Source organism: Oncorhynchus clarkii, chromosome 7 (genome assembly GCF_045791955.1).
Source record: "Oncorhynchus clarkii lewisi isolate Uvic-CL-2024 chromosome 7, UVic_Ocla_1.0, whole genome shotgun sequence".
Taxonomy (NCBI): domain Eukaryota; kingdom Metazoa; phylum Chordata; class Actinopteri; order Salmoniformes; family Salmonidae; genus Oncorhynchus; species Oncorhynchus clarkii.
The window spans coordinates 59,526,956-59,547,087 of NC_092153.1; the positions used below are offsets into that span (position 1 = coordinate 59,526,956).

The 20,132-nt window shown below is 40.7% G+C and overlaps 1 protein-coding gene across 1 annotated transcript in view; it reads left to right on the forward strand.

Moving 5' to 3' along the window:
• The first annotated feature begins 6,116 nt into the window (after positions 1-6,116).
• Positions 6,117-20,132, forward strand: part of LOC139413567 (potassium voltage-gated channel subfamily B member 1-like) — a 96,381-nt gene continuing 82,365 nt past the window's right edge. The window contains exon 1 of the mRNA XM_071161074.1: positions 6,117-6,783. Coding sequence (XP_071017175.1) covers positions 6,223-6,783 — 561 coding nt within the window. The 5' untranslated portion in view covers positions 6,117-6,222. The remainder of the gene's footprint in view (positions 6,784-20,132) is intronic.

Consider the following 20,132-nt stretch of genomic DNA (forward strand, 5'->3'; position numbering starts at 1 on the left):
CAGAAAAGGAAGACCCAGAGTTACCTATGCTGCAGAGGATAAGTTCATTAGAGTTACCAGCCTCAGAAATTGCAGCCCAAATAAATGCTTCACAGAATTCAAGTAAGAGACACATCTCAACATCAACTGTTCAGAGGCGACCTCATGAATCAGGCCTTCATGGTCGAATTGCTGGAAAGAAACCACTACTAAAGGACACCAATAAGATGAAGAGACTTGCTTGGGCCAAGAAACAAAAGCAATGGACATTAGACCAGTTGAAATCTGTCCTTTGGTCTGATGAGTCCAAATGTGAGATTTTTGGTTCCAACCGCCGTATCTTTGTGAGACGCAGAGTAGGTGAACGGATGATCTCTGCATGTGTGGTTCCCACCGTGAAGCATGGAGGAGGAGGTGTGATGGTGTCGGCATGCTTTGCTGGTGATTTATTTTGAATTTAAGGCACACTTAACCAGCATGGCTACCACAGCAATCTGCAGCAATACGCCCTCCCATCTGATTTGCGCTTAGAGGGACTAGCATTTGTTTTTCAACAGGACAATGACCCAAAACACACCTCAGGCTGTGTAAGGGCTATTTGACCAAGAAGGAGAGTGATGGAATGCTGCATCAGATGACTTGGCCTCCACAATCACTCGACATCAACCCAATCAGTTTGCAAACAATGTCAAAAAAAAACATTGTTGAGTTAATAAAGCTGCATACAAACATGGTCTCTTTTTTGCTTTCTTGAGTAAGGAAGCTCCAAAATGCAGGTGTTTGAATCTAGCTCAGTGTTCTCTGTGGTAGTGGGGCAGCAAGCGGAATATATGGAGTGTAGGGGTTGGTAATGTTCTCTAGTTGTGCTGTGATTGGCTCCGTGTTCTGTCACTCATGGGGACACAACGCCACCGCAAAATCTACAGGGAGAGCTCGGAAATTCAAGCCCCTTGGGTGCTGCCATAGAACTACATTAGAAGTACCCATCCCGGCCTCCCGAGTGGCGCATCCGTCTAAGGCACTGCATCACAGTGCTTGAGGCGTCACTACAGACCCAGGTCCCATCCCAAGCTGTGTCACAATTGGCCAGAGGTCCCATAGGGTGGCACATAATTGGCCCAGCATCATCTGGGTTAGGGGAGGGTTTGGTCGGGGGGTCTTTACTTGGCTCATTGCACTCTAGCAACTCCTTGTGGCGGGCCAGGCGCCTGCAGGCTGACCTCGGTCGTCAGTTGAACGGTGTTTCCTCTGATACATTGGTGCAGCTGGCTTCCAGGTTAAGCGGGCGGGTGTTAAGAAGCGCAGTTTGGCGGGTCATGTTTTGGAAGACGCATGACTCGACCTTTGCCTCTCCCGAGCCCGTTGTGGAGTTGCAGCGATGAAACAAGATCGAGATTGGGGAGAAAAATAAAGATGTCATTTGGCCACACATAAAATGATCAAATCACGTTATATCTACCATAGCTTTGATTGGACTAATCATGTCAACATCATACTTTCAAAATCTTAGCTAGCAAGCCAGCAGTCATCATCATGAATCAAGTCGACAATCTACTGGTTAATCCTTTTCGATTCTTGTCATATGAAGAGAAATTATAGATAAAACATATTGGTGATGATTGGCCATTGGACATAAACATTACACAACAAGTCGGAATTTGCAAATTCCGTGTCAGTGGCTAACTGCAAGCATTGCAAGCAATGCAAACCAATGCTATTCAGTGGAGTGGGTGTGTGGTCCAAGTCTGGTTTTAAGGGTCTTTTTTCCAAGCTTAAAACCTCTTGAAGCTAGGGGGCACTATTTTTATTTTGGGAAAAATAACGTTCCCAAAGTAAACGGCCTATTTCTCAGGACCAGATGCTAGAATATGCATATAATTGACAGCTTAGGATAGACAACACTCTAAAGTTTCCAAAACTGTAAAAATATTGTCTGTGAGTATGACAGAACTGATATTGCAGGCGAAAGCCTAAGAAAAATCAAATTAGGAAGTGACTCATATTTTGAAACCGTTGTGTTCCTATGCATTTCTATTGGCCATTGAAAGGGATATCAACCAGATTCCTTTTTCTATGTATTTCCTAAGGTGTCTACAGCCTTTAGACGTAGTTTCACGCCTTTATGTTGAAGAATGAGCGTAAAGGACCACATTGCGTAAGTGGCCAGCTGAGGGCTCTCAGAGTGATTCTTGCGTAAAAGACAGAGCCAATTGTTCCGGTTGATATATTATCGAATAGATATTTGAAAAACAACTTGAGAATTTATATTAAAAAAATGTTTGCCATGTTTCTGTCGATATTATGGATATCATTTGGATTTTTTTTTCGCCGTTGTCGTGACCGCTATTTCCGGTGGATTTCTCAACATAACGTGACAAACAAACTGAGGTATTTTGGGTATAAAAATCATCCTTATGGAACAAAAGGAACATTTGCTGTCTAACTGGGAGTCTCGTCAGTGAAAACATCCGAAGATCATCAAAGGTAAACGATTAATTTGATTGCTTTTCTGATTTTCGTGACCAAGCTTCCTGATGCTAGCTGGACATAATGCTATGCTAGACTATCGATAAACTTACACTGTCTGTGATTTACCAAATTGAGTCGGACCGCAGAGTGAGGGAAAAGCAGCCTACAAGTACTCAGAATATGTGGGGACTCCTTCAAGACTGTTGGAAAAGCATTCCTGATGAAGCTGGTTGAGAGATTGCCAAGCAAAGCTGTCATCAAGGGTGACTATTTGAAAAATCTCACTTTTTTAAAAGGATAAATATTCAACATTGGCCATGCTGTCAATCCAGCATGACTTCTGCCACGTTCAAAACAACTGGAAACTCAGAGCTGGGAAATCTCAGACTTAAGTGAGTTCCAACTGGGAAAATACGTTTTGAACGGTCATCCAACTCAAAATACCAAGTTGGGAACTCAGGCCGCTTTCTAGAGCTCCGACCTGAAGATTACTGACGTCATGATTCAACCTTGTTTTTGTCCAGAGTTCCCAGTTGTCTTGAAAGCACCATAAATCCAGAGAATGCCAGACTTTGATGACAAAATGTGCCCACCACATCACATAAAGGTGAGTCCAAAAATGTATTGTATGCTGCTGCATAAATTATGTAATATGCCAGGGAGATATGTGTACTGTAGCTAAGAAAGTAATACTATATGTATGTTGTGTAGTAAGTTGTTAGTAGCCCATGCGCCTCACCCTCATAATTTAGCCTACCGTTCTGATTTAGTGGTGCACATGTAGCCTATAGCCTTGTTTTAGAGAAATGTCTTCATAAAATATTGAGCTTTCATCGTCTGCTTATATGCCCCCTTTATTTATCACATGGTTCTGTTTTGGTGTACAGGGAGAATACTGTAAGAAGTGCCCATGTTCTGAATTCTATCCTGTACATTTCAAAAGTGATAAACAAATAGTTATATTGACTAGTCTCTCCTAGCTCGCTCATTAATGTCTTAATCAAAATTAAGGATTGCCTCTTATTCGCTTGTCTTCCCCTTATGCGATAGTTTGTACATCTCAATTGTCAGTTGAAACCACATTTGTTGAAGCAAGTCAGCCATATCATCTATGTTTTCTTTAAAGGCAGTAAATGAGGCTGAACTAACTGTTTCACTGCCAGACAAGGCTCTGCTGATAGCCAGGTCTAGCAGTGGTAAAGTGTTGGGACTCTGATGTTGGGACAGCTTTATGTAAGCTCTAACAGTTTGTGTGCCACCTTAATAGTGCAATTAATGTTGTGTTGTGTAGTGTCTTTGCTGGCATGCAACTAAAACAAATGTCTTATGTTTGCCCCACCAATATTCACATGCTAAAATCGCCACTGATATAGCCTAATTAAACAACTAATTCTAAAACATTAAGAAATATTGAAATTTCACCAATTACAAATTATATGACCCTCCCCTGGACTATATTTAAAAAATACTAAACCCTCCCCTTGACTGAAATTGAAAAAGCATGACCCTCCCCCATTTTCTTCCATGTGACCATTCTGTAAATTTCGATCCGTCCCGAATAATCTCATCATGTAGGTTATATCCGCAATGTATCTGCAAGCTGTGGGCTAGAGCATACTTGCCAATACCAGAGTGGGCACATAAATGCAACCTTTTTTTGTGGCAAAGCCATCTGTAGAGTTTAAAATACGATCGAAATCGATTTAACTTGTATTTTTTATTCGGTACATGGGAATGTAACCACAAAAAAAGCCTTTTATCCGGAACAAGTCAATTTGAAGGAAACACACCTATGGTGAAAACATGCGTATATTGTTTTTATGCGCATTTTAGAATATTAGCATGAAAATCGTTTGCCAATTGGATGGAAACTTACAAACACCTGTCCTCTATTGCGCACAATAGTGCTGAACCCAGTGATTGCTGCTTGATTTGTAGTCTTTATGGTTTTATGTCATTGTGTATATGTTGGCCATTGATCATGCCCACTACAGGGGAGACCAAAACAACTCTGCCCTGCCAAGACTGTAAACATCGTTTAAAAAAAAATATACTCCAATGCACACTGTTGTTCCATGTCGCAAAGAGTGGGGCACAAAGAGAGAGCAACTGCGTAATTTCTCATCACCCTATAGCCCTAGCTGCGCTTTACAATAAATAATAGCAGCTGAAGCCTGAAGGTTACCTATTTATGTAGTAAATCTATTACCTCATGATTGTTTTGTGTTTACTGGCTTTTGGAAGACTGGATTGTAGAGGATGTGGAAGCGCAGCCACTTTCATACCGAATGGGTTTAAGCAGCATCCCCCCGGCAGTGCAGCTTCTGGTTGGAGGAGCGCAGCCTCGGCAAAATCAGCCCCTGCAGAACCCCGCTGGAGCGTAGCCCGTCACGCACGGTACAGGCACACAACTCAGCAAGCAGGTAGAGAGGAATCGGTGCATTCACATCGTCACATCATACTTGTTGATCCGTTCCGTAAGGGAAGAGCAGGACATTGGTTCGACTTGAGATTTTACAGCACGTGTAACCCCATTTTAAACATGTCTGTTGCGGGGGTGATGTCTCTAAAAACAGCCTCCAATAGGCAGGCGATGAGCGGAGCAACAATTCAAATGTTTCTTCTTACACTCTCAGGCTAAAAGTAACATATGTAAGTATCATGACTATAATATCTGTCATTATTTTCGTCTTAATCTGTTGCACTTTGACTACCATAATGTTGTAGCTAACCCATCTATAGGCCTATCATGGTTATGATCAGACCATCGATTGCAGGAATTCAAAATGTGATTGGAAATTGTGTAATTTCTTTCGCTTTTGTGAAACATTTTACTTTTTAGAATTACATGCACTTTTAGGAACACTATTTGACTGATCCAAATGTTTTAGCCAAAGCCTAACGAGCAATGCTTAGATTTCTCTTCATTAAAACTCACAAACCACTGGTTAATTATCACACTAATGTCGAGTTTGTTTTGCGCAAATTATTGTAGGTTAAGTAAGCCACATGGAAGTTGCTTGTTGCGCTAAATACATTTCAAAACTTTGGTGTGATTTAAATGGTGTGAAATTTACAAAATATACATAATGTAAAATGTGTTTATGATAACCTTCGTTAATTGCTCAAAGTAAATAGAAAACTTGATCAAGATAATAATTAGCATTGTTTGCAGAGTAGGCCTAATTTAGTTTTCGCTGAGTCTGAACTCCCCTGCTTATCTGTGTTAGTAGGGCTAATACTGTATCTCTTTAGTGAGATGAGTTCAAGAACACCTTCAAATGTCAGGTCGCAGCTTCCTCGCTCTCGTGAAACCCCGCTCTTTTATGTGGTGCTGAAGTTAAATGATTTCAGCGCCGAAGTTTGGGGACAGCACACAGAGGGGAAATTTGATAGTTTTCTGTATTAACAGTTTTAGGTGTTTTCAGCACTAGACAGCGCTCGCGAGTGGAGCCGATTTAATCATTGGCTTCCCTCACTCTGCTCACTCATCAGCGAGGAAAGCGGCTGTGCATCTTAAAGCTGATTAAATAGTCTGTTTGGTTCTCTAATGAATGGATAAACCACCTGACATTGTGTGAGAAACGTTCTCTATCAGGTCTGTAGGTTATCATATTCGATGGTAATTTGATATAGCACTGATGTTCCTCTTTTCCTCTTTTCGCAGCCACAGTAATGGGGGAGAACATACCCTAATGTAGGATCGTGTCTTCTGGACCTGTCTGACCCTATAGTTTTGGACATTATTCAATTTCAAGTGGCCGAACGTCTTGAATGAGAATGAATAAAGGGGGCCCTCGGTCGACCACATCGCTTCCACCGGAGCCGGTGGAAATCATCCGTAGCAAGTCGCACTCCCGTCGGGTGACACTCAATGTTGGTGGTCTTCTCCACGAAGTTCTATGGAGAACGCTGGACAGGTTGCCCCGAACAAGGCTGGGCAAGCTACGAGACTGTAACACCCACGAGTCTCTCATGGAGATATGCGATGACTACAGTTTGGATGATAATGAGTATTTTTTCGACAGACACCCTGGGGCTTTCACGTCCATTCTGAATTTCTCCCGCACGGGAAAGTTGCACATGATGGAGGAGATGTGTGCTCTGTCTTTCAGTCAGGAGCTGGACTACTGGGGTATAGATGAGATCTACCTGGAGTCCTGCTGCCAGGCCAGGTACCACCAGAAGAAGGAACAGATGAATGAGGAGCTCAAACGAGAGGCTGAGTCTATGAAGACCAGGGAAGGCGAGGATTTTGATACCACATGTTGTTTTGAGAAGCAAAAGAAACTTTGGGATCTCCTGGAGAAGCCCAGTTCATCGTTAGCTGCTAAGGTAAGCACTAAGACAGGTAGGCTATCTCTTCAAGTTTATCTGAACGTTTTCCTGCATGGGCTTATAGCCCTGCCATGCATTGCGTGTCATCTCACTTTAAGTGGATCAGCAATGAATAAGCAAATGTAACTTGACCTAGGTCCTCCTAGGTAACATTATTGGTGGCTTACTGCCAGTCTACACAATTCAGTTTAGTAATTTGTATTACATTCAACAAGTAATAAAAAGGTGCCACATTTTGTTGACAAATTATTTACTTATTACATTGTTAATCTTTCAACAATGACATGGCCTGTCCTTGAGGGTGAGAGTTGTTCTGAAGAGGAAAGTCATAACTAACAAATATTGTCTTTGATTTATTTATTTAATCAACATAAGCTTTCAAGCAATATGAACAGTGTTGCATTGAATACTTTAAGTTTCTAGACTTGTAAGTGCTACAGTAGGACTTGTACTATGAGTGTGTTTGTGAGGTAGCATGTCATTGCAGGTTGACTTCATGAGGTTGACATAAAGCCTGTTGTGGCCTCTGATGCATGGGTGGCTCCCATCACCTCGGAGCCACCTCTCAATACCAATTGAACAGAGCATTAGGTCCATCATGACAGACTGATCTGATGTAATGCATATAGCTGATGTTGCCCTCATATTTAAAACTTAGAATACTGATTTTTGTCTGGAGACAAGTGGGCAGTAGCCAAATGGGAAGTGGGAAGCACAGGTACAAGGACCAGTTGGTGATCAGTGTGTGATTGAATGCATGTAGTTCTAATGATCTTGTCTAATGATCTGAAACTCTGTCAGTTTCAGACTCCAACGGTCTCTTTTATTTCAAACCCAGTGTGATTCTTATAAAGGTCTCTTGAACTGAAGAGGCAACCTGTTTCAGGGTGTTAGTTCATATTTTTATTGGCAAATTGAAAGAGGAAGGAGAGCGAAATATATCTTACTAGAGATATGCATCTCAGGGGACAGGAGAAAATCGATGCATGATTCAAAACCAATACATAAATGTAACTCTTCAACTGATTATCGTCAGTTTAATCGAGAATACAAACTTATTCTTGTTTTTGGATGTCATAATGAATGTAATGTATGTAGTTGGGAAATTATTCCTGGTAAAATGATCCATAATTAAATTTATCGGCTCATAGCTCACGCTGCAGCCGTAAAGCAAAGCAACACATTCACTGGGCTGGACCAAGGGACACAGCCGTGTTATTATAACTACTGTTTTATTATATCAATATTCAGTTTACATTAATAATAATAATACAATAACATGTTCTGAACACAACAACTGTAAATAGTAATAATTTGGAAAGTGGGAATCAATGTTGTGCAGGTATCATTATATATAGCTATATATACCTTTTTCCACTTACTTGTAACCAATGCAGCATTAACTTTTTATGAAGACGTTGTAGAGTTTATGGATCATTCCCTTCCTGATTTGTACTGGCAATGAACTTGGCCTGCTCTGCCTACTGTGTATTAGATGTTATTTTAGTTTCTGAGAAGACCCTCCCAAGGGACTTATACACACATACAATAGGGCTGAAAAAAGAAGCTAAGGGCCATGTCCTCTGTCAGGTATTTGCCCAGCCTGGTCTCATAGACTAGACATAACATGGTAAATGTACATCTGGAAAGTAGGGTGGTTGATGGGTAAGCGTATAACGCAAATGTCCATCAACCCAAAGGTTGCGTGTTCGAATCTCATCACAGACAACTTCAGCATTTTAGCTTCTCAGCAACTTTGCAACTACTTACTACTGTTTATCTACTTTGCAACTACTTAGCATGTTTCCCTAACCTCAACACTTTAATCTAACTCTTAACCCTAACCTTAACTAACCCCTAGCCTAGCTAATGTTAGCCACCTAGCTAACATTAGCTACAGCAAATTGGAATTTGTAACGTATCAGTCGTTTTGCATATTGTACAAATTGCAATTTGTAACATACACTACATGACAGACCATTATTACTCCACCACCAAACTTTACAATTGGCACTATGCATTGGGGCAGGTAGCGTTCTCCTGGCATCCGCCAAATCCAGATTTGTCTGTCGGACTGCCTGATGGTGAAGCATGATTCATCACTCCAGAGTCCAATGGTGGCGAGCTTTACACCACTCCAGTCGATGCTTGGCATTGCGCATGGTGATCTTAGGCTTGTGTGCGACTGCTCGGCCATGGAAACCCATTTCATGAAGCTCCCGATGAACAGTTCTTGCGCTGACGTTACTTCCAGAGCCAGTTTGGACCCCTGCCCTAGCAGATCTATTCAACTTGTCTTTACCGACTTGTGAAATACTTTTTGTGTGTAAATGTGCCTGAGTGAACCCTCTTTCTTAAAGCTGAAAACTCCTTAGACTCAAATAACTATAGTCCTATATCAGTAATATGTTGAATTGCAATAATCTTTGAGAAATTCATTCATTCCCAAATGTGTCAGTACCTAGATAGATTTAATTTAATTTCACCCTTTCAATCTGGATTTAGACCCAAACACTACAGCATTAGTGAAACTTACTAATGATGTACATTCTTCATCTGACCAAGGCAAACTAACTGGTACCATCTTTTTTGATTTATCAAAAGGATCATTCTATCTTACTAGCAAAACTTCAAAACATTGGTTTCACTAACATATCACTAAACTGGTTCCATGCATATCTTAGCAATAGAAAACAATGTTTCCATAGATGGACACAAATCACATCTTCTTGGACTCAGTAAAGAAGTACCTCAAGGTTCAGTATTGGCCCCCCTTCTTTTATCTATAATCAGAAATCAATTGCCTCTAATTTGTCAGAATACACATAATCCCTTATATGCTGATGATAGTGCTCTATATATCAGGTTCAAATATTTGTAGATACAAGCAACTCTCCATGATGATTTTAACACTTTGCAAAAATGGTTTCTAGCAAACAATTTTGTTTTAAAATCAAACAAAGTCCTATATCATGCAGTAGCGATGCATGGGTAAAATCACTGGGGAAGCCAAGCCAGGAGGAAAAAAGCCATATTACAACTAAAATGTTGTGATAATTGTGTTGTTTGCTCTATAACCTCTTAGTTCACATGCCTTAACACAGTGATACATAGGTCTAAGGCCGAGACAATAAGAAGACACAGTGGCAGAATACCACACCTTTGTTTCATCACAAAACCGTAGAGCAACATATGTCTGGTGTCAGTCCACAAAGCATATTGCATGTAAAAAAACATTTACCTTACTTACAACAGGGTCAATCAAATTAATATTACCGACATTTTCGGACTACTAAGCAACTATTGATTTAGAACACTGGAGAGTTATCGCAAGTCACAAAGAAATTCTAGCACCATTTCAACTTCAACATTTTTTTTTGTTATTTTTTTTTTTTTTTGAATTTTACCCCTTTTTCTCCCCAGTTTCATGGTATCCAATTGTTGTAGTAGCTACTATCTTGTCTCATCGCTACAACTCCCGTACGGGCTCGGGAGAGACGAAGGTTGAAAGTCATGCGTCCTCCGATACACAACCCAACCAAGCCGCACTGCTTCTTAACACAGGACGCATCCAACCTGGAAGCCAGCCGCACCAATGCGCCGGAGGAAACACCGTGCACCTGGCCACCTTGGTTAGCGCACACTGCGCCCAGCCCGCCACAGGAGTCGCTAGTGCGCGATGAGACAAGGACACCCCTACCGACCAAGCCCTCCCTAACCCGGGCGACGCTAGGCCAATTGTGCGTCGCCCCATGGACCTCCCGGTCGCGGCCGGTTACTCAACTTCAACATTTCAACATCATCTAATCACCTATGCAACGTCTAATACAGTGACAACTAAAATATACCAAAAACTATTTAGTCCAATCAAAGTAAGCTAAATATAAATTCGAATCAAATTTGATTTGTCACGTGCCGAATACAACCGTGAAATGCTTACTTATGAGCCCTTAACCAACAATGCAGAGCTTTAAAAAAGTAAGTTAAAAAAAGTAATAAATAAACTAAAGGAAAAATAGCAACACAATAACATAACACTAACAAGGATATATACAAGGGGTACTGGTACTGAGTCAATGTGCAGGGGTAGGGGTTAGTCGAGGTAATTGAGGTAAAATGTATATGTACGTAGAGGTAAAGTGACTCATACTAGTAGTAATAATACTAGATAATACACAGAGAGTAGCAGCAGCATATGTGACGAGTGTGAAGGAATGTGAATGTGTGTGTGTGTGTGTGCTATCAATATGCATGTGTGTGGGTGTTTTGTGCGTGTGTGTGTGTGTGTGTGTGTGTGTGGTTAGAGTCCAGTGAGTGTACATCGAGCTTGTGCAAGAGTCAGTGCAAAAAATGATCCTTTTGGTCCCAGACTTCGGTAATGCTTGCGGTGCGGTATCAGAGAGAACAGTCTATGACTTGGGTGCCTGGAGTCTTTGACAATTTTTATGGCCTTCCTCTAATATAGAGGTCCTGGATGGCATAAAGCTCGGCCCCAGTGATGTACTGTAGAGCATTGCAGTCGGATGCCATGTGGCTGTCCATGTTACTGATTTGTGTAAGTGTGTGTAAGTAGAAAGAACATATTGACTCACCCTATTTGTAGAAAAACACCAGTGCCATCCTCTCATCCTTTCATGTTGTCGAAATGGTCAATGACTCTGTCATACAGTACACAGTTTTAGTTTTTGATGTCCTAGGCTACTTGGCTCAAATGCTTGCTCGCTAGCCAAACTTCCTTTCATGGGCAACGATTAGCCAGCTAGTTAACATTAGCCTACTACATCTAGCTACATACTGTATGGAACTTTCATCCTCTCAGGCCGGAGGTACAATGTATGAATTTATGGTTGGATCAGAATCTTCCTTATAATCATTGGCCAGTACTTAGAATTAAGTAAAACCACAAGTCCAAATCACTATCTCCATCCATGGCTAATTTAGCAAAGGGACAATTTTGGCCAGCTAGCTAGCCACCGGAGGACAACAACACAATGAGATGCACAGCGAGTTTCTGTCAATTACCTATGCTCTCGATGTGATGTGATTGGAGTGAAGCCAAATCCAAACTGGCTTCCCTTTAAACTTTTACAGAGACAGAGGGGCACTATTTCGCTCACTTGAATGCTCTCTCTGGTGAGATACATTCAGCCTCTTCCGAATTGAAGGAAAATTATGAAACACAGAGAGACGAAAGATAAATAGATATTTTTATTATTATTATTTTTCAATTATTTGGCATTCATGAATACACGCCACTGATTTCATGCTCTTCGGTTCACGGCAAAGAATAAACTCCACAGCTGGCAATTTCAAAATTCATGCAAGTGATGGAACAATGCTTGAAAGTGTTGATTGTTTGAAACATCTGGGTTTGAGGAAAGATTGTGAATTATCTTTTGGAAAGCATATTGATTATATTAGAAAAACAATTAACTATAAGCTTGGGTTACTATACAGATCTAAGAATTGTTTTACTGTATCCATTAGAAAGACCTTAGAAACTCAACTGCTGCTTCCTATACTAGACTATGGTGACATCATCTATTAAAACACAACCAAGACCTTACTTTATGAATGAGATGTCATTTATAACCATCTTTGCAGATGAATTATTGAATGCGATTGTAAGACACATCATTGTACAATGTATGAATCCCTAAATTGATTTATACATTTTAAATGTATGAACTTTAAATTCCCTGTATATATTAAGGAACACCTAACTTTACAAGACTCAAACTACTCCTGTCAACGACAGCAGCAATTTTAAATTCCAAGGCTGCATCAGGATGTTGGAGTAAGGTCTTTCAGATACCAAGGCCCAACTGACTGGAATAATTTACCTATAGAGATCAGGGAATTAAAATCACAAAAAAAGTCATTTTTCGAACATTAAGAACAAATTGTTTGTGTTTTTAACAAATGGAAACATCACCATGTGAATATGTATGTACAGTACCTTCAGAAAGTATTCACACCCCTTGACTTAAAAAAAAGTGTTATAGTCTGAATATAAAATGGTTTAAATTGAGATGTGTCACTGGCCTACACACAATACCCCATAATGTCAGAGTGTAATTTTGTCTGTAAAATTTAACCCCTTTATTATGGCAAGCCTAAATACGTTCAGGAGCAAAAATGTGCTTAACAAGTCACATAACAAGTTGCATGGACTCAGTCTGTGTGCAGTAATAGTGTTTAACCATTTTTGAATGATTTTTGAATGACTACCTCATCTCTGTACCCCACACATACAATTATATGTAAAGTGCCACAGTTGAGCAGTGAATTTCAAACACAGATTCAACCACAAAGACCAGGGAGGTTTTCCAATACCTCACAAAGAATGTCACCTATTGGGAGATGGGTAAAAAAAAACATTAAATATCCCTTTGAGCATGGTGAAGTTATTAATTACACTTTGGATGGTGTCTCAATATACCCAGTCACTACAAAGATACAGGCTTCCTTCCTAACTCGTTACCAGAGAGTAAGAACACCGCTCAGGGATTTCACCATGAGGGAAATGGTGACTTTAAAACAGTTACAGCTTAATGGCTGGGATAGGAGAAAACATTGTGGATGGATCAAAAACATTGTAGTTACCCTACAATACTAAACTAAATAACAGAGTGAAAAGATGGATGCCTGTACATAGTACAAATATTCAGAAACATTCATCCTGTTTGCAATAAGGCATTAAAGTAAAACTGCAAAAAAAGTTGGCAAAGAAATTAACTTCATTTGCAGAATACAAAGGCTTATGTTCGGGGTAAATCCAACACAACACATCACTGAACACCACTCTTCATATTTTCAAGCATGGTGGTGGCTGCATCATTTTATGGGTATGCTTGTCATCGGCAAGGACTAGGGATGTTTTTTAGGATAAAAAGAAACGGAATGAGGTAAGCACAGACAAAATCCTAAAGGAAAACCTGTTTCAGTCTGCTTTCCAACACACACCGGGAGACAAATGACCCTTATATCAGGACAATAACCTAAAACACAAGGCCAAATATGAACTGGAGTTGCTTACCAAGACAACGTTGAATGTACCTGAGTGATCTAATTACAGTTTTGTCTTAAATTGTCTTGAAAAACTATGGCAAGACTTGAAAATATCTGTCTACCAATGATGAACAGCCAACTTGACAGAGCTTGAATAATTTAAAAAATAATAATGTGCAAATATTGTAAACTCCAGGTGTGCAAAGCTCTACCCAGAAACTATTGCAGTTTGGACCCAGAATGGGACTTGAGCTATGAAAAAGGATGCTGTGTTTTTTCCCAGCCAGTACTGACTCTGTAGGACTAATTACATAACAGCCTCCTCTCCCTTCAGCTGCAGACAGCCTGCCTCACGTCACATTCATTTAGCAGATGCTCATATCCAGAGTGTCTAGAGTTAAGGGCCTTGCTCAAGGGTACAACAACACGTTTTTCACCTGGTCGGTTCATGGATTTGAACCAGCAACATTTTGGTTACTGGCCCAAAGCTCTTAACCGCTAGGTTACCTGCCGCCCACAGGAAGACCTTGCTGGTGCTGCACTAAAGCATGTCTCAGCATGTTTCTGCCTTATAGACCGCAGTTCACGCTCTAGTGCATAAGAACCTTGGCTATGCAATAAGACAGGCTTAGATCAGATGTTGTAGCCTGTACATCTTACCTTACATTAGAACCCCTGACCTGCTCACATCTGATCATAAACCTCACTTTGAGACAATATTGCTTCATGGTGAGCAGCCAGCTAGTGAGTGAGGAGTTAACTGAGCATCCGTCTGGGCTGAGGTTGACAGCTCTATGTGCCCTGTCAGGGTGAAGCCATCAACAGTGTTCTACAGCTCCCGCCAGGTCCCATATATTTTCATCCAGTATGGGCTGACAAACTAATTGTTTTAAGCCGGGGAAGGAAATCAATGACAATTGCATTAAGATAAAAGGTAAGTCGGGTTGGGTGAGGACAGTACACACCCTGGACAGACAGGCAGGGGAGAGAGAGGCTGAGAGGCAGAGTAGCGTGTGTGGACCACTGGACCGCTGGCCGAGGAGATTTCTTTCTCCGCAGGAGGGGGTGTGGCTTCACATGCTAACTTCCAGGACAACCTGTCTCTCTCTCACACTGAGCCCAGCATGACTTGAGGATGGATGGTCACACTAGAAGAGCAGTACAGTAGCATGGTGGGGTTTATGTTATTTAAGTGATTGTCGCAGTAGCTTTATGACTACTAGGACCTAAGATTAGACTAGGGATGGATGGTTTTGAATGTGTGTGTGTGTGTTTGCTGTGTGCTGAGAGGATGTGTGAGAGACTGTCCTATGAAGTGTGTTGAAGGGGATGTTTTTGAGAGGTCGATGGTGTCTGGTAATCTTGCTGTGCTTTCTGAATGCCTATAAATCCATGGCACACAACCTTTCTGTTGCCTGGCTGATTCAATCACCATATATCTCTTACCAGCCTGACGCAGGGGGGCGCTTGGCACACTGACAGACAGACAGAGATCACTGAGGGCCATGCTATATTCCCCAAGCTCTCTCTATCTCACCTCATCTCTCCATCTCACCCCTTTCTCCTCTTCACTCTCCATCACTTGTTTCTTTCCTCTCTCTTAAACGCTTACTCTTGTCTCTCTTGCCGTCCCTGTTTCTCATTCTCTCTTCTCTGCTCTGATTATTCAGATCAGAATAAGTTCATCAGCATTACAGCATTCTTTAGCAGAGATAACGATATAACATATCAACTATCAACTAACAGAGATGAAAGGATACAATAAATACAATACAGTAATTAATACAAACCCTTACACAGATATGAGGTAAACATACAAACATGCCTAATCATGTAAAATCACCATAACACTGGATCTATTAAGAGAGTCTTCTTCATCAGTCGGTTTGTTTTGCTCCGATGTCGATGTCTTGTTTAATTATTCATGTAATTTCTTATGTCTCACTTTCAGTGCTCTCCCTGAACAGAATGGGGGTACATATTTATAATTCACCTTCTGATGCAGCACCATTCCCCACACTTAAAGCCAAGCCTCCTGCACCAGCGTATGCTTCATAGATGAGGTCTGAGACATGACTTTCATATTGACCCACCATAGCATTTGAGCTTTATTTGTGATGGTTCTCTCTGAGATCATTCCCTTGCAATGTACATGTAAGAACAAGTGTGCATTGATTATTGATGCAGCCTAACCTCGCAAATGTTTTCTCCAGGTAGCAAAGATGGTGTTGGAAGAATTTGAATTAATCTCTTTTCTGACGGCTGAAAGCCAAAGCAAATCAATTTACATATTTTGTCTGCTATTAGAACTGTCCCATATTCCTAGAGGAATGTGCAGCCTTGGTGGAAATGCTTTGTGGTTCTCGTAGGTTACTCACATTGTGTCAATGTGCCCCTAAAGCATAGCTTGATCTTTGAGATTCTTAACCTTTCGATTCTGCCTGTTACTGACATATCTTTAACCTGTGTCTTTTTATTGTTTACATTTGAAATCCATGACCACAAGGGCACAGCCTTCAGAGATGCTCCTCTTCACCACGACTTGTACACAAACCAACATTTACATTCTAGATTTTTGACATGTCTTTGATAGCATTTGATCAATGTGTAGCAGCACATGGATGGAGGAGATAGGCCCAAGAAACTAAAAAGCCCTAGCAAAGGAGCCTCTACTTGATGGGGAAATCTCTCCCATCAGTAAGCTGCTGAGAAGGGGATTAAATTGTTTGTGTTGTTGCCAATGTCTGTTCCGCACACCATTTTCAAATCAATTCCAATGTTATTGGTCATACACACATATTTAGCAGATGTTATTGCGGGTGTAGCGGAATGCTTGTGTCCCTAGCTCCAACAGTGCAGTAATATCTTACAATTCACAACAATACACACAAATCTAAAAGTAAAATAATGAGATTAAGAAATATATAAATATTAGGACAAGCCATGTCAGAGTGGCATTGACTAAAATACAGTAGAAAATAATACAGTATGTACATATGAAATGACTAAAGCAGTGTGTAACATTATTAAAGTGACTAGTGTTCCATTACTAAAGTAACCAGTGATTCTCCAGGTAGCCTCTAAGGTGCAGGGTTGAGTAACCGGGTGGTAGCCGGCTAGTGATGGCTATTTAACAGTCTGATGGCCTTGAGATAGAAGCGTTTTTTCAGTCTCTCGGTCCCAGCTTTGATGCACCTGTACTGACCTCGCCTTCTGGATAAAAGCGGAGTGAACAGGCCGTGGCAAAGGATGGCCTTTGATATTTTTGGCCTTCCTGTGACATTGGGTGCTATAGGTGTCCTGGAGGGCAGGCATTGTGCCCCCGGTGATGTGTTTGGCAGACCGCACCACATTCTGGAGAGCACTGCGGTTGCGGGCAGTGCAGTTTCCTGGTTGATTTTTTCAAGTCTTAAAAGACTGCATTTCACTGCAATCACAGAAAACTACTGAGATTGCAAGAAGAGTTTAATTCTAAAACGCTACAGTATACAGTGCCTTGCGAAAGTATTCGGCCCCCTTGAACTTTGCAACCTTTTGCCACATTTCAGGCTTCAAACATTAAGATATAAAACTGTATTTTTTTGTGAAGAATCAACAACAAGTGGGACACAATCATGAAGTGGAACGACATTTATTGGATATTTCAAAGTTTTTTAACAAATCAAAAACTGAAAAATTGGGTGCGCAAAATTATTCAGCCCCTTTACTTTCAGTGCAGCAAACTCTCTCCAGAAGTTCAGTGAGGATCTCTGAATGATCCAATGTTGACCTAAATGACTAATGATGATAAATACAATCCACCTGTGTGTAATCAAGTCTCCGTATAAATGCACCTGCACTGTGATAGTCTCAGAGGTCCGTTAAAAGCGCAGAGAGCATCATGAAGAACAAGGAACACACCAGGCAGGTCCGAGATACTGTTGTGAAGAAGTTTAAAGCCGGATTTGATACAAAAAGATTTCCCAAGCTTTAAACATCCCAAGGAGCACTGTGCAAGTGATAATATTGAAATGGAAGGAGTATCAGACCACTCTAAATCTACCAAGACCTGGCCGTCCCTCTAAACTTTCAGCTCATACAAGGAGAAGACTGATCAGAGATGCAGCCAAGAGGCCCATGATCACTCTGGATGAACTGCAGAGATCTACAGCTGAGGTGGGAGACTCTGTCCATAGGACAACAATCAGTCATATATTGCACAAATCTGGCCTTTATGGAAGAGTGGCAAGAAAGCCATTTCTTAAAGATATCCATAAAAAGTGTCGGTTAAAGTTTGCCACAAGCCACCTGGGAGACACACCAAACATGTGGAAGAAGGTGCTCTGGTCAGATGAAACCAAAATTGAACTTTTGGCAACAATGCAAAACGTTATGTTTGGCGTAAAAGCAACACACCATCCCCACTGTCAAACATGGTGGTGGCAGCATCATGGTTTGGGCCTGCTTTTCTTCAGCAGGGACAGGGAAGATGGTTAAAATTGATGGGAAGATGGATGGAGCCAAATACAGGACCATTCTGGAAGAAAACCTGATGGAGTCTGCAAAAGACCTGAGACTGGGACGGAGATTTGTCTTCCAACAAGACAATGATCCAAAACATAAAGCAAAATCTACAATGGAATGGTTCAAAAATAAACATATCCAGGTGTTAGAATGGCCAAGTCAAAGTCCAGACCTGAATCCAATCGAGAATCTGTGGAAAGAACTGAAAACTGCTGTTCACAAATGCTCTCCATCCAACCTCACTGAGCTCGAGCTGTTTTGCAAGGAGGAATGGGAAAAAATGTCAGTCTCTCGATGTGCAAAACTGATAGAGACATACCCCAAGCAACTTACAGCTGTAATCGCAGCAAAAGGTGGCGCTACAAAGTATTAACTTAAGGGGGCTGAATAATTTTGCACGCCCAATTTTTCAGTTTTTGATTTGTTAAAAAAGTTTGAAATATCCAATAAATGTCGTTCCACTTCATGATTGTGTCCCACTTGTTGTTGATTCTTCACAAAAAAATACAGTTTTATATCTTTATGTTTGAAGCCTGAAATGTGGCAAAAGGTCGCAAAGTTCAAGGGGGCCGAATACTTTCGCAAGGCACTGTATATCCATTTTCTGAAATGTAGGTAAATTAGCTTTTATTATTTAAAGAACTTATGAAAGAAAGGAAAAGGTAAAGGGGGTACATAGTCAGTTGCTATGCAGATTCACTGGTGTGTTTTTTCACTATTCAATCATGGCATAGGGTTGTTCAATGACAGGCATGTATTTGTTTAAAATCTATCACTTGATGGTTTTGTTTCAGACAAATAATCATGTTTTTTTGCCTCCCTCTCAGAGAAATAAGTAGTCCTGCTAGGATTTATACAGTCAAATGAAACAAATAACTTCATTTTTAATAAAGAACTGTACAAATGATCCATTTGTTGACATCAATTTTAAATAATTTAAAATGTTATTTTTTAATACAGTAATATGAGAATTGTAAGTGAACATTTACTATACATTTGACATTTTAGTAATTTAGCAGATTCTCTTATCCAGAGCGACTTACAGTTAGTGCATTCATGTTTAGATACTGTAGCTAGGTGAAACAACTACATAGTCAAATATGTGACTTGTTTCAGGAAACTAGGCATATGTCGCGCGTCACTACTTCATAGGCGAGCCATTTAAACGTAACCTTTGTTAAATGTTTTATCAAAATGCATTTTGCGGGAGAAATGCCTTCTGGAACATGTGAACTTTCATGTGCCTTATTAACAAACTTGTATGCCATCTGTAAATAAGAATTAATTTGTTAAATTATGATCTCAGTTGGTTTAGCCATGGAAAAAGACAGGAATTTTCCCGCTAGCCATGATTGGCTTAGATCATGGATGTGCTGGACATGCTGAGAGATGAGTTTGGATTGGTCTGCCATGTAGCACGTTTCTGTTTATAACATGAGCTGGTCAGTATGTGTAGGTAATCCTTAGTAGAACTGGAAAAGTGTTGCTCTCCACTTTCTGGAGGACCAAGTTTTGAAATCAGTGGAATGCACAGAATTAGAGTTTGATAGCAAAGGAGATGGAGAAAATTCTGTTGGAGAGCCATTTGCATTGCTAGTTATAGCCTAATGTTAGCTAGCTAGCTAACATTGAACCTGGTTGGTTAGCTACCTGTAGATTCATTCAGTAGTAACGTTATGAGTTGGGATTATGGTTCATTGTTTAGCTAGCTACATGTCTAAACAAAAGACTCCACTATGCAAGCACCATTTCAATAGAATGTTAATGATGTCACTACGACAACTGTCGATAGACATACAGTACCAAATAGGGCTATCTTCTGTATACCACCC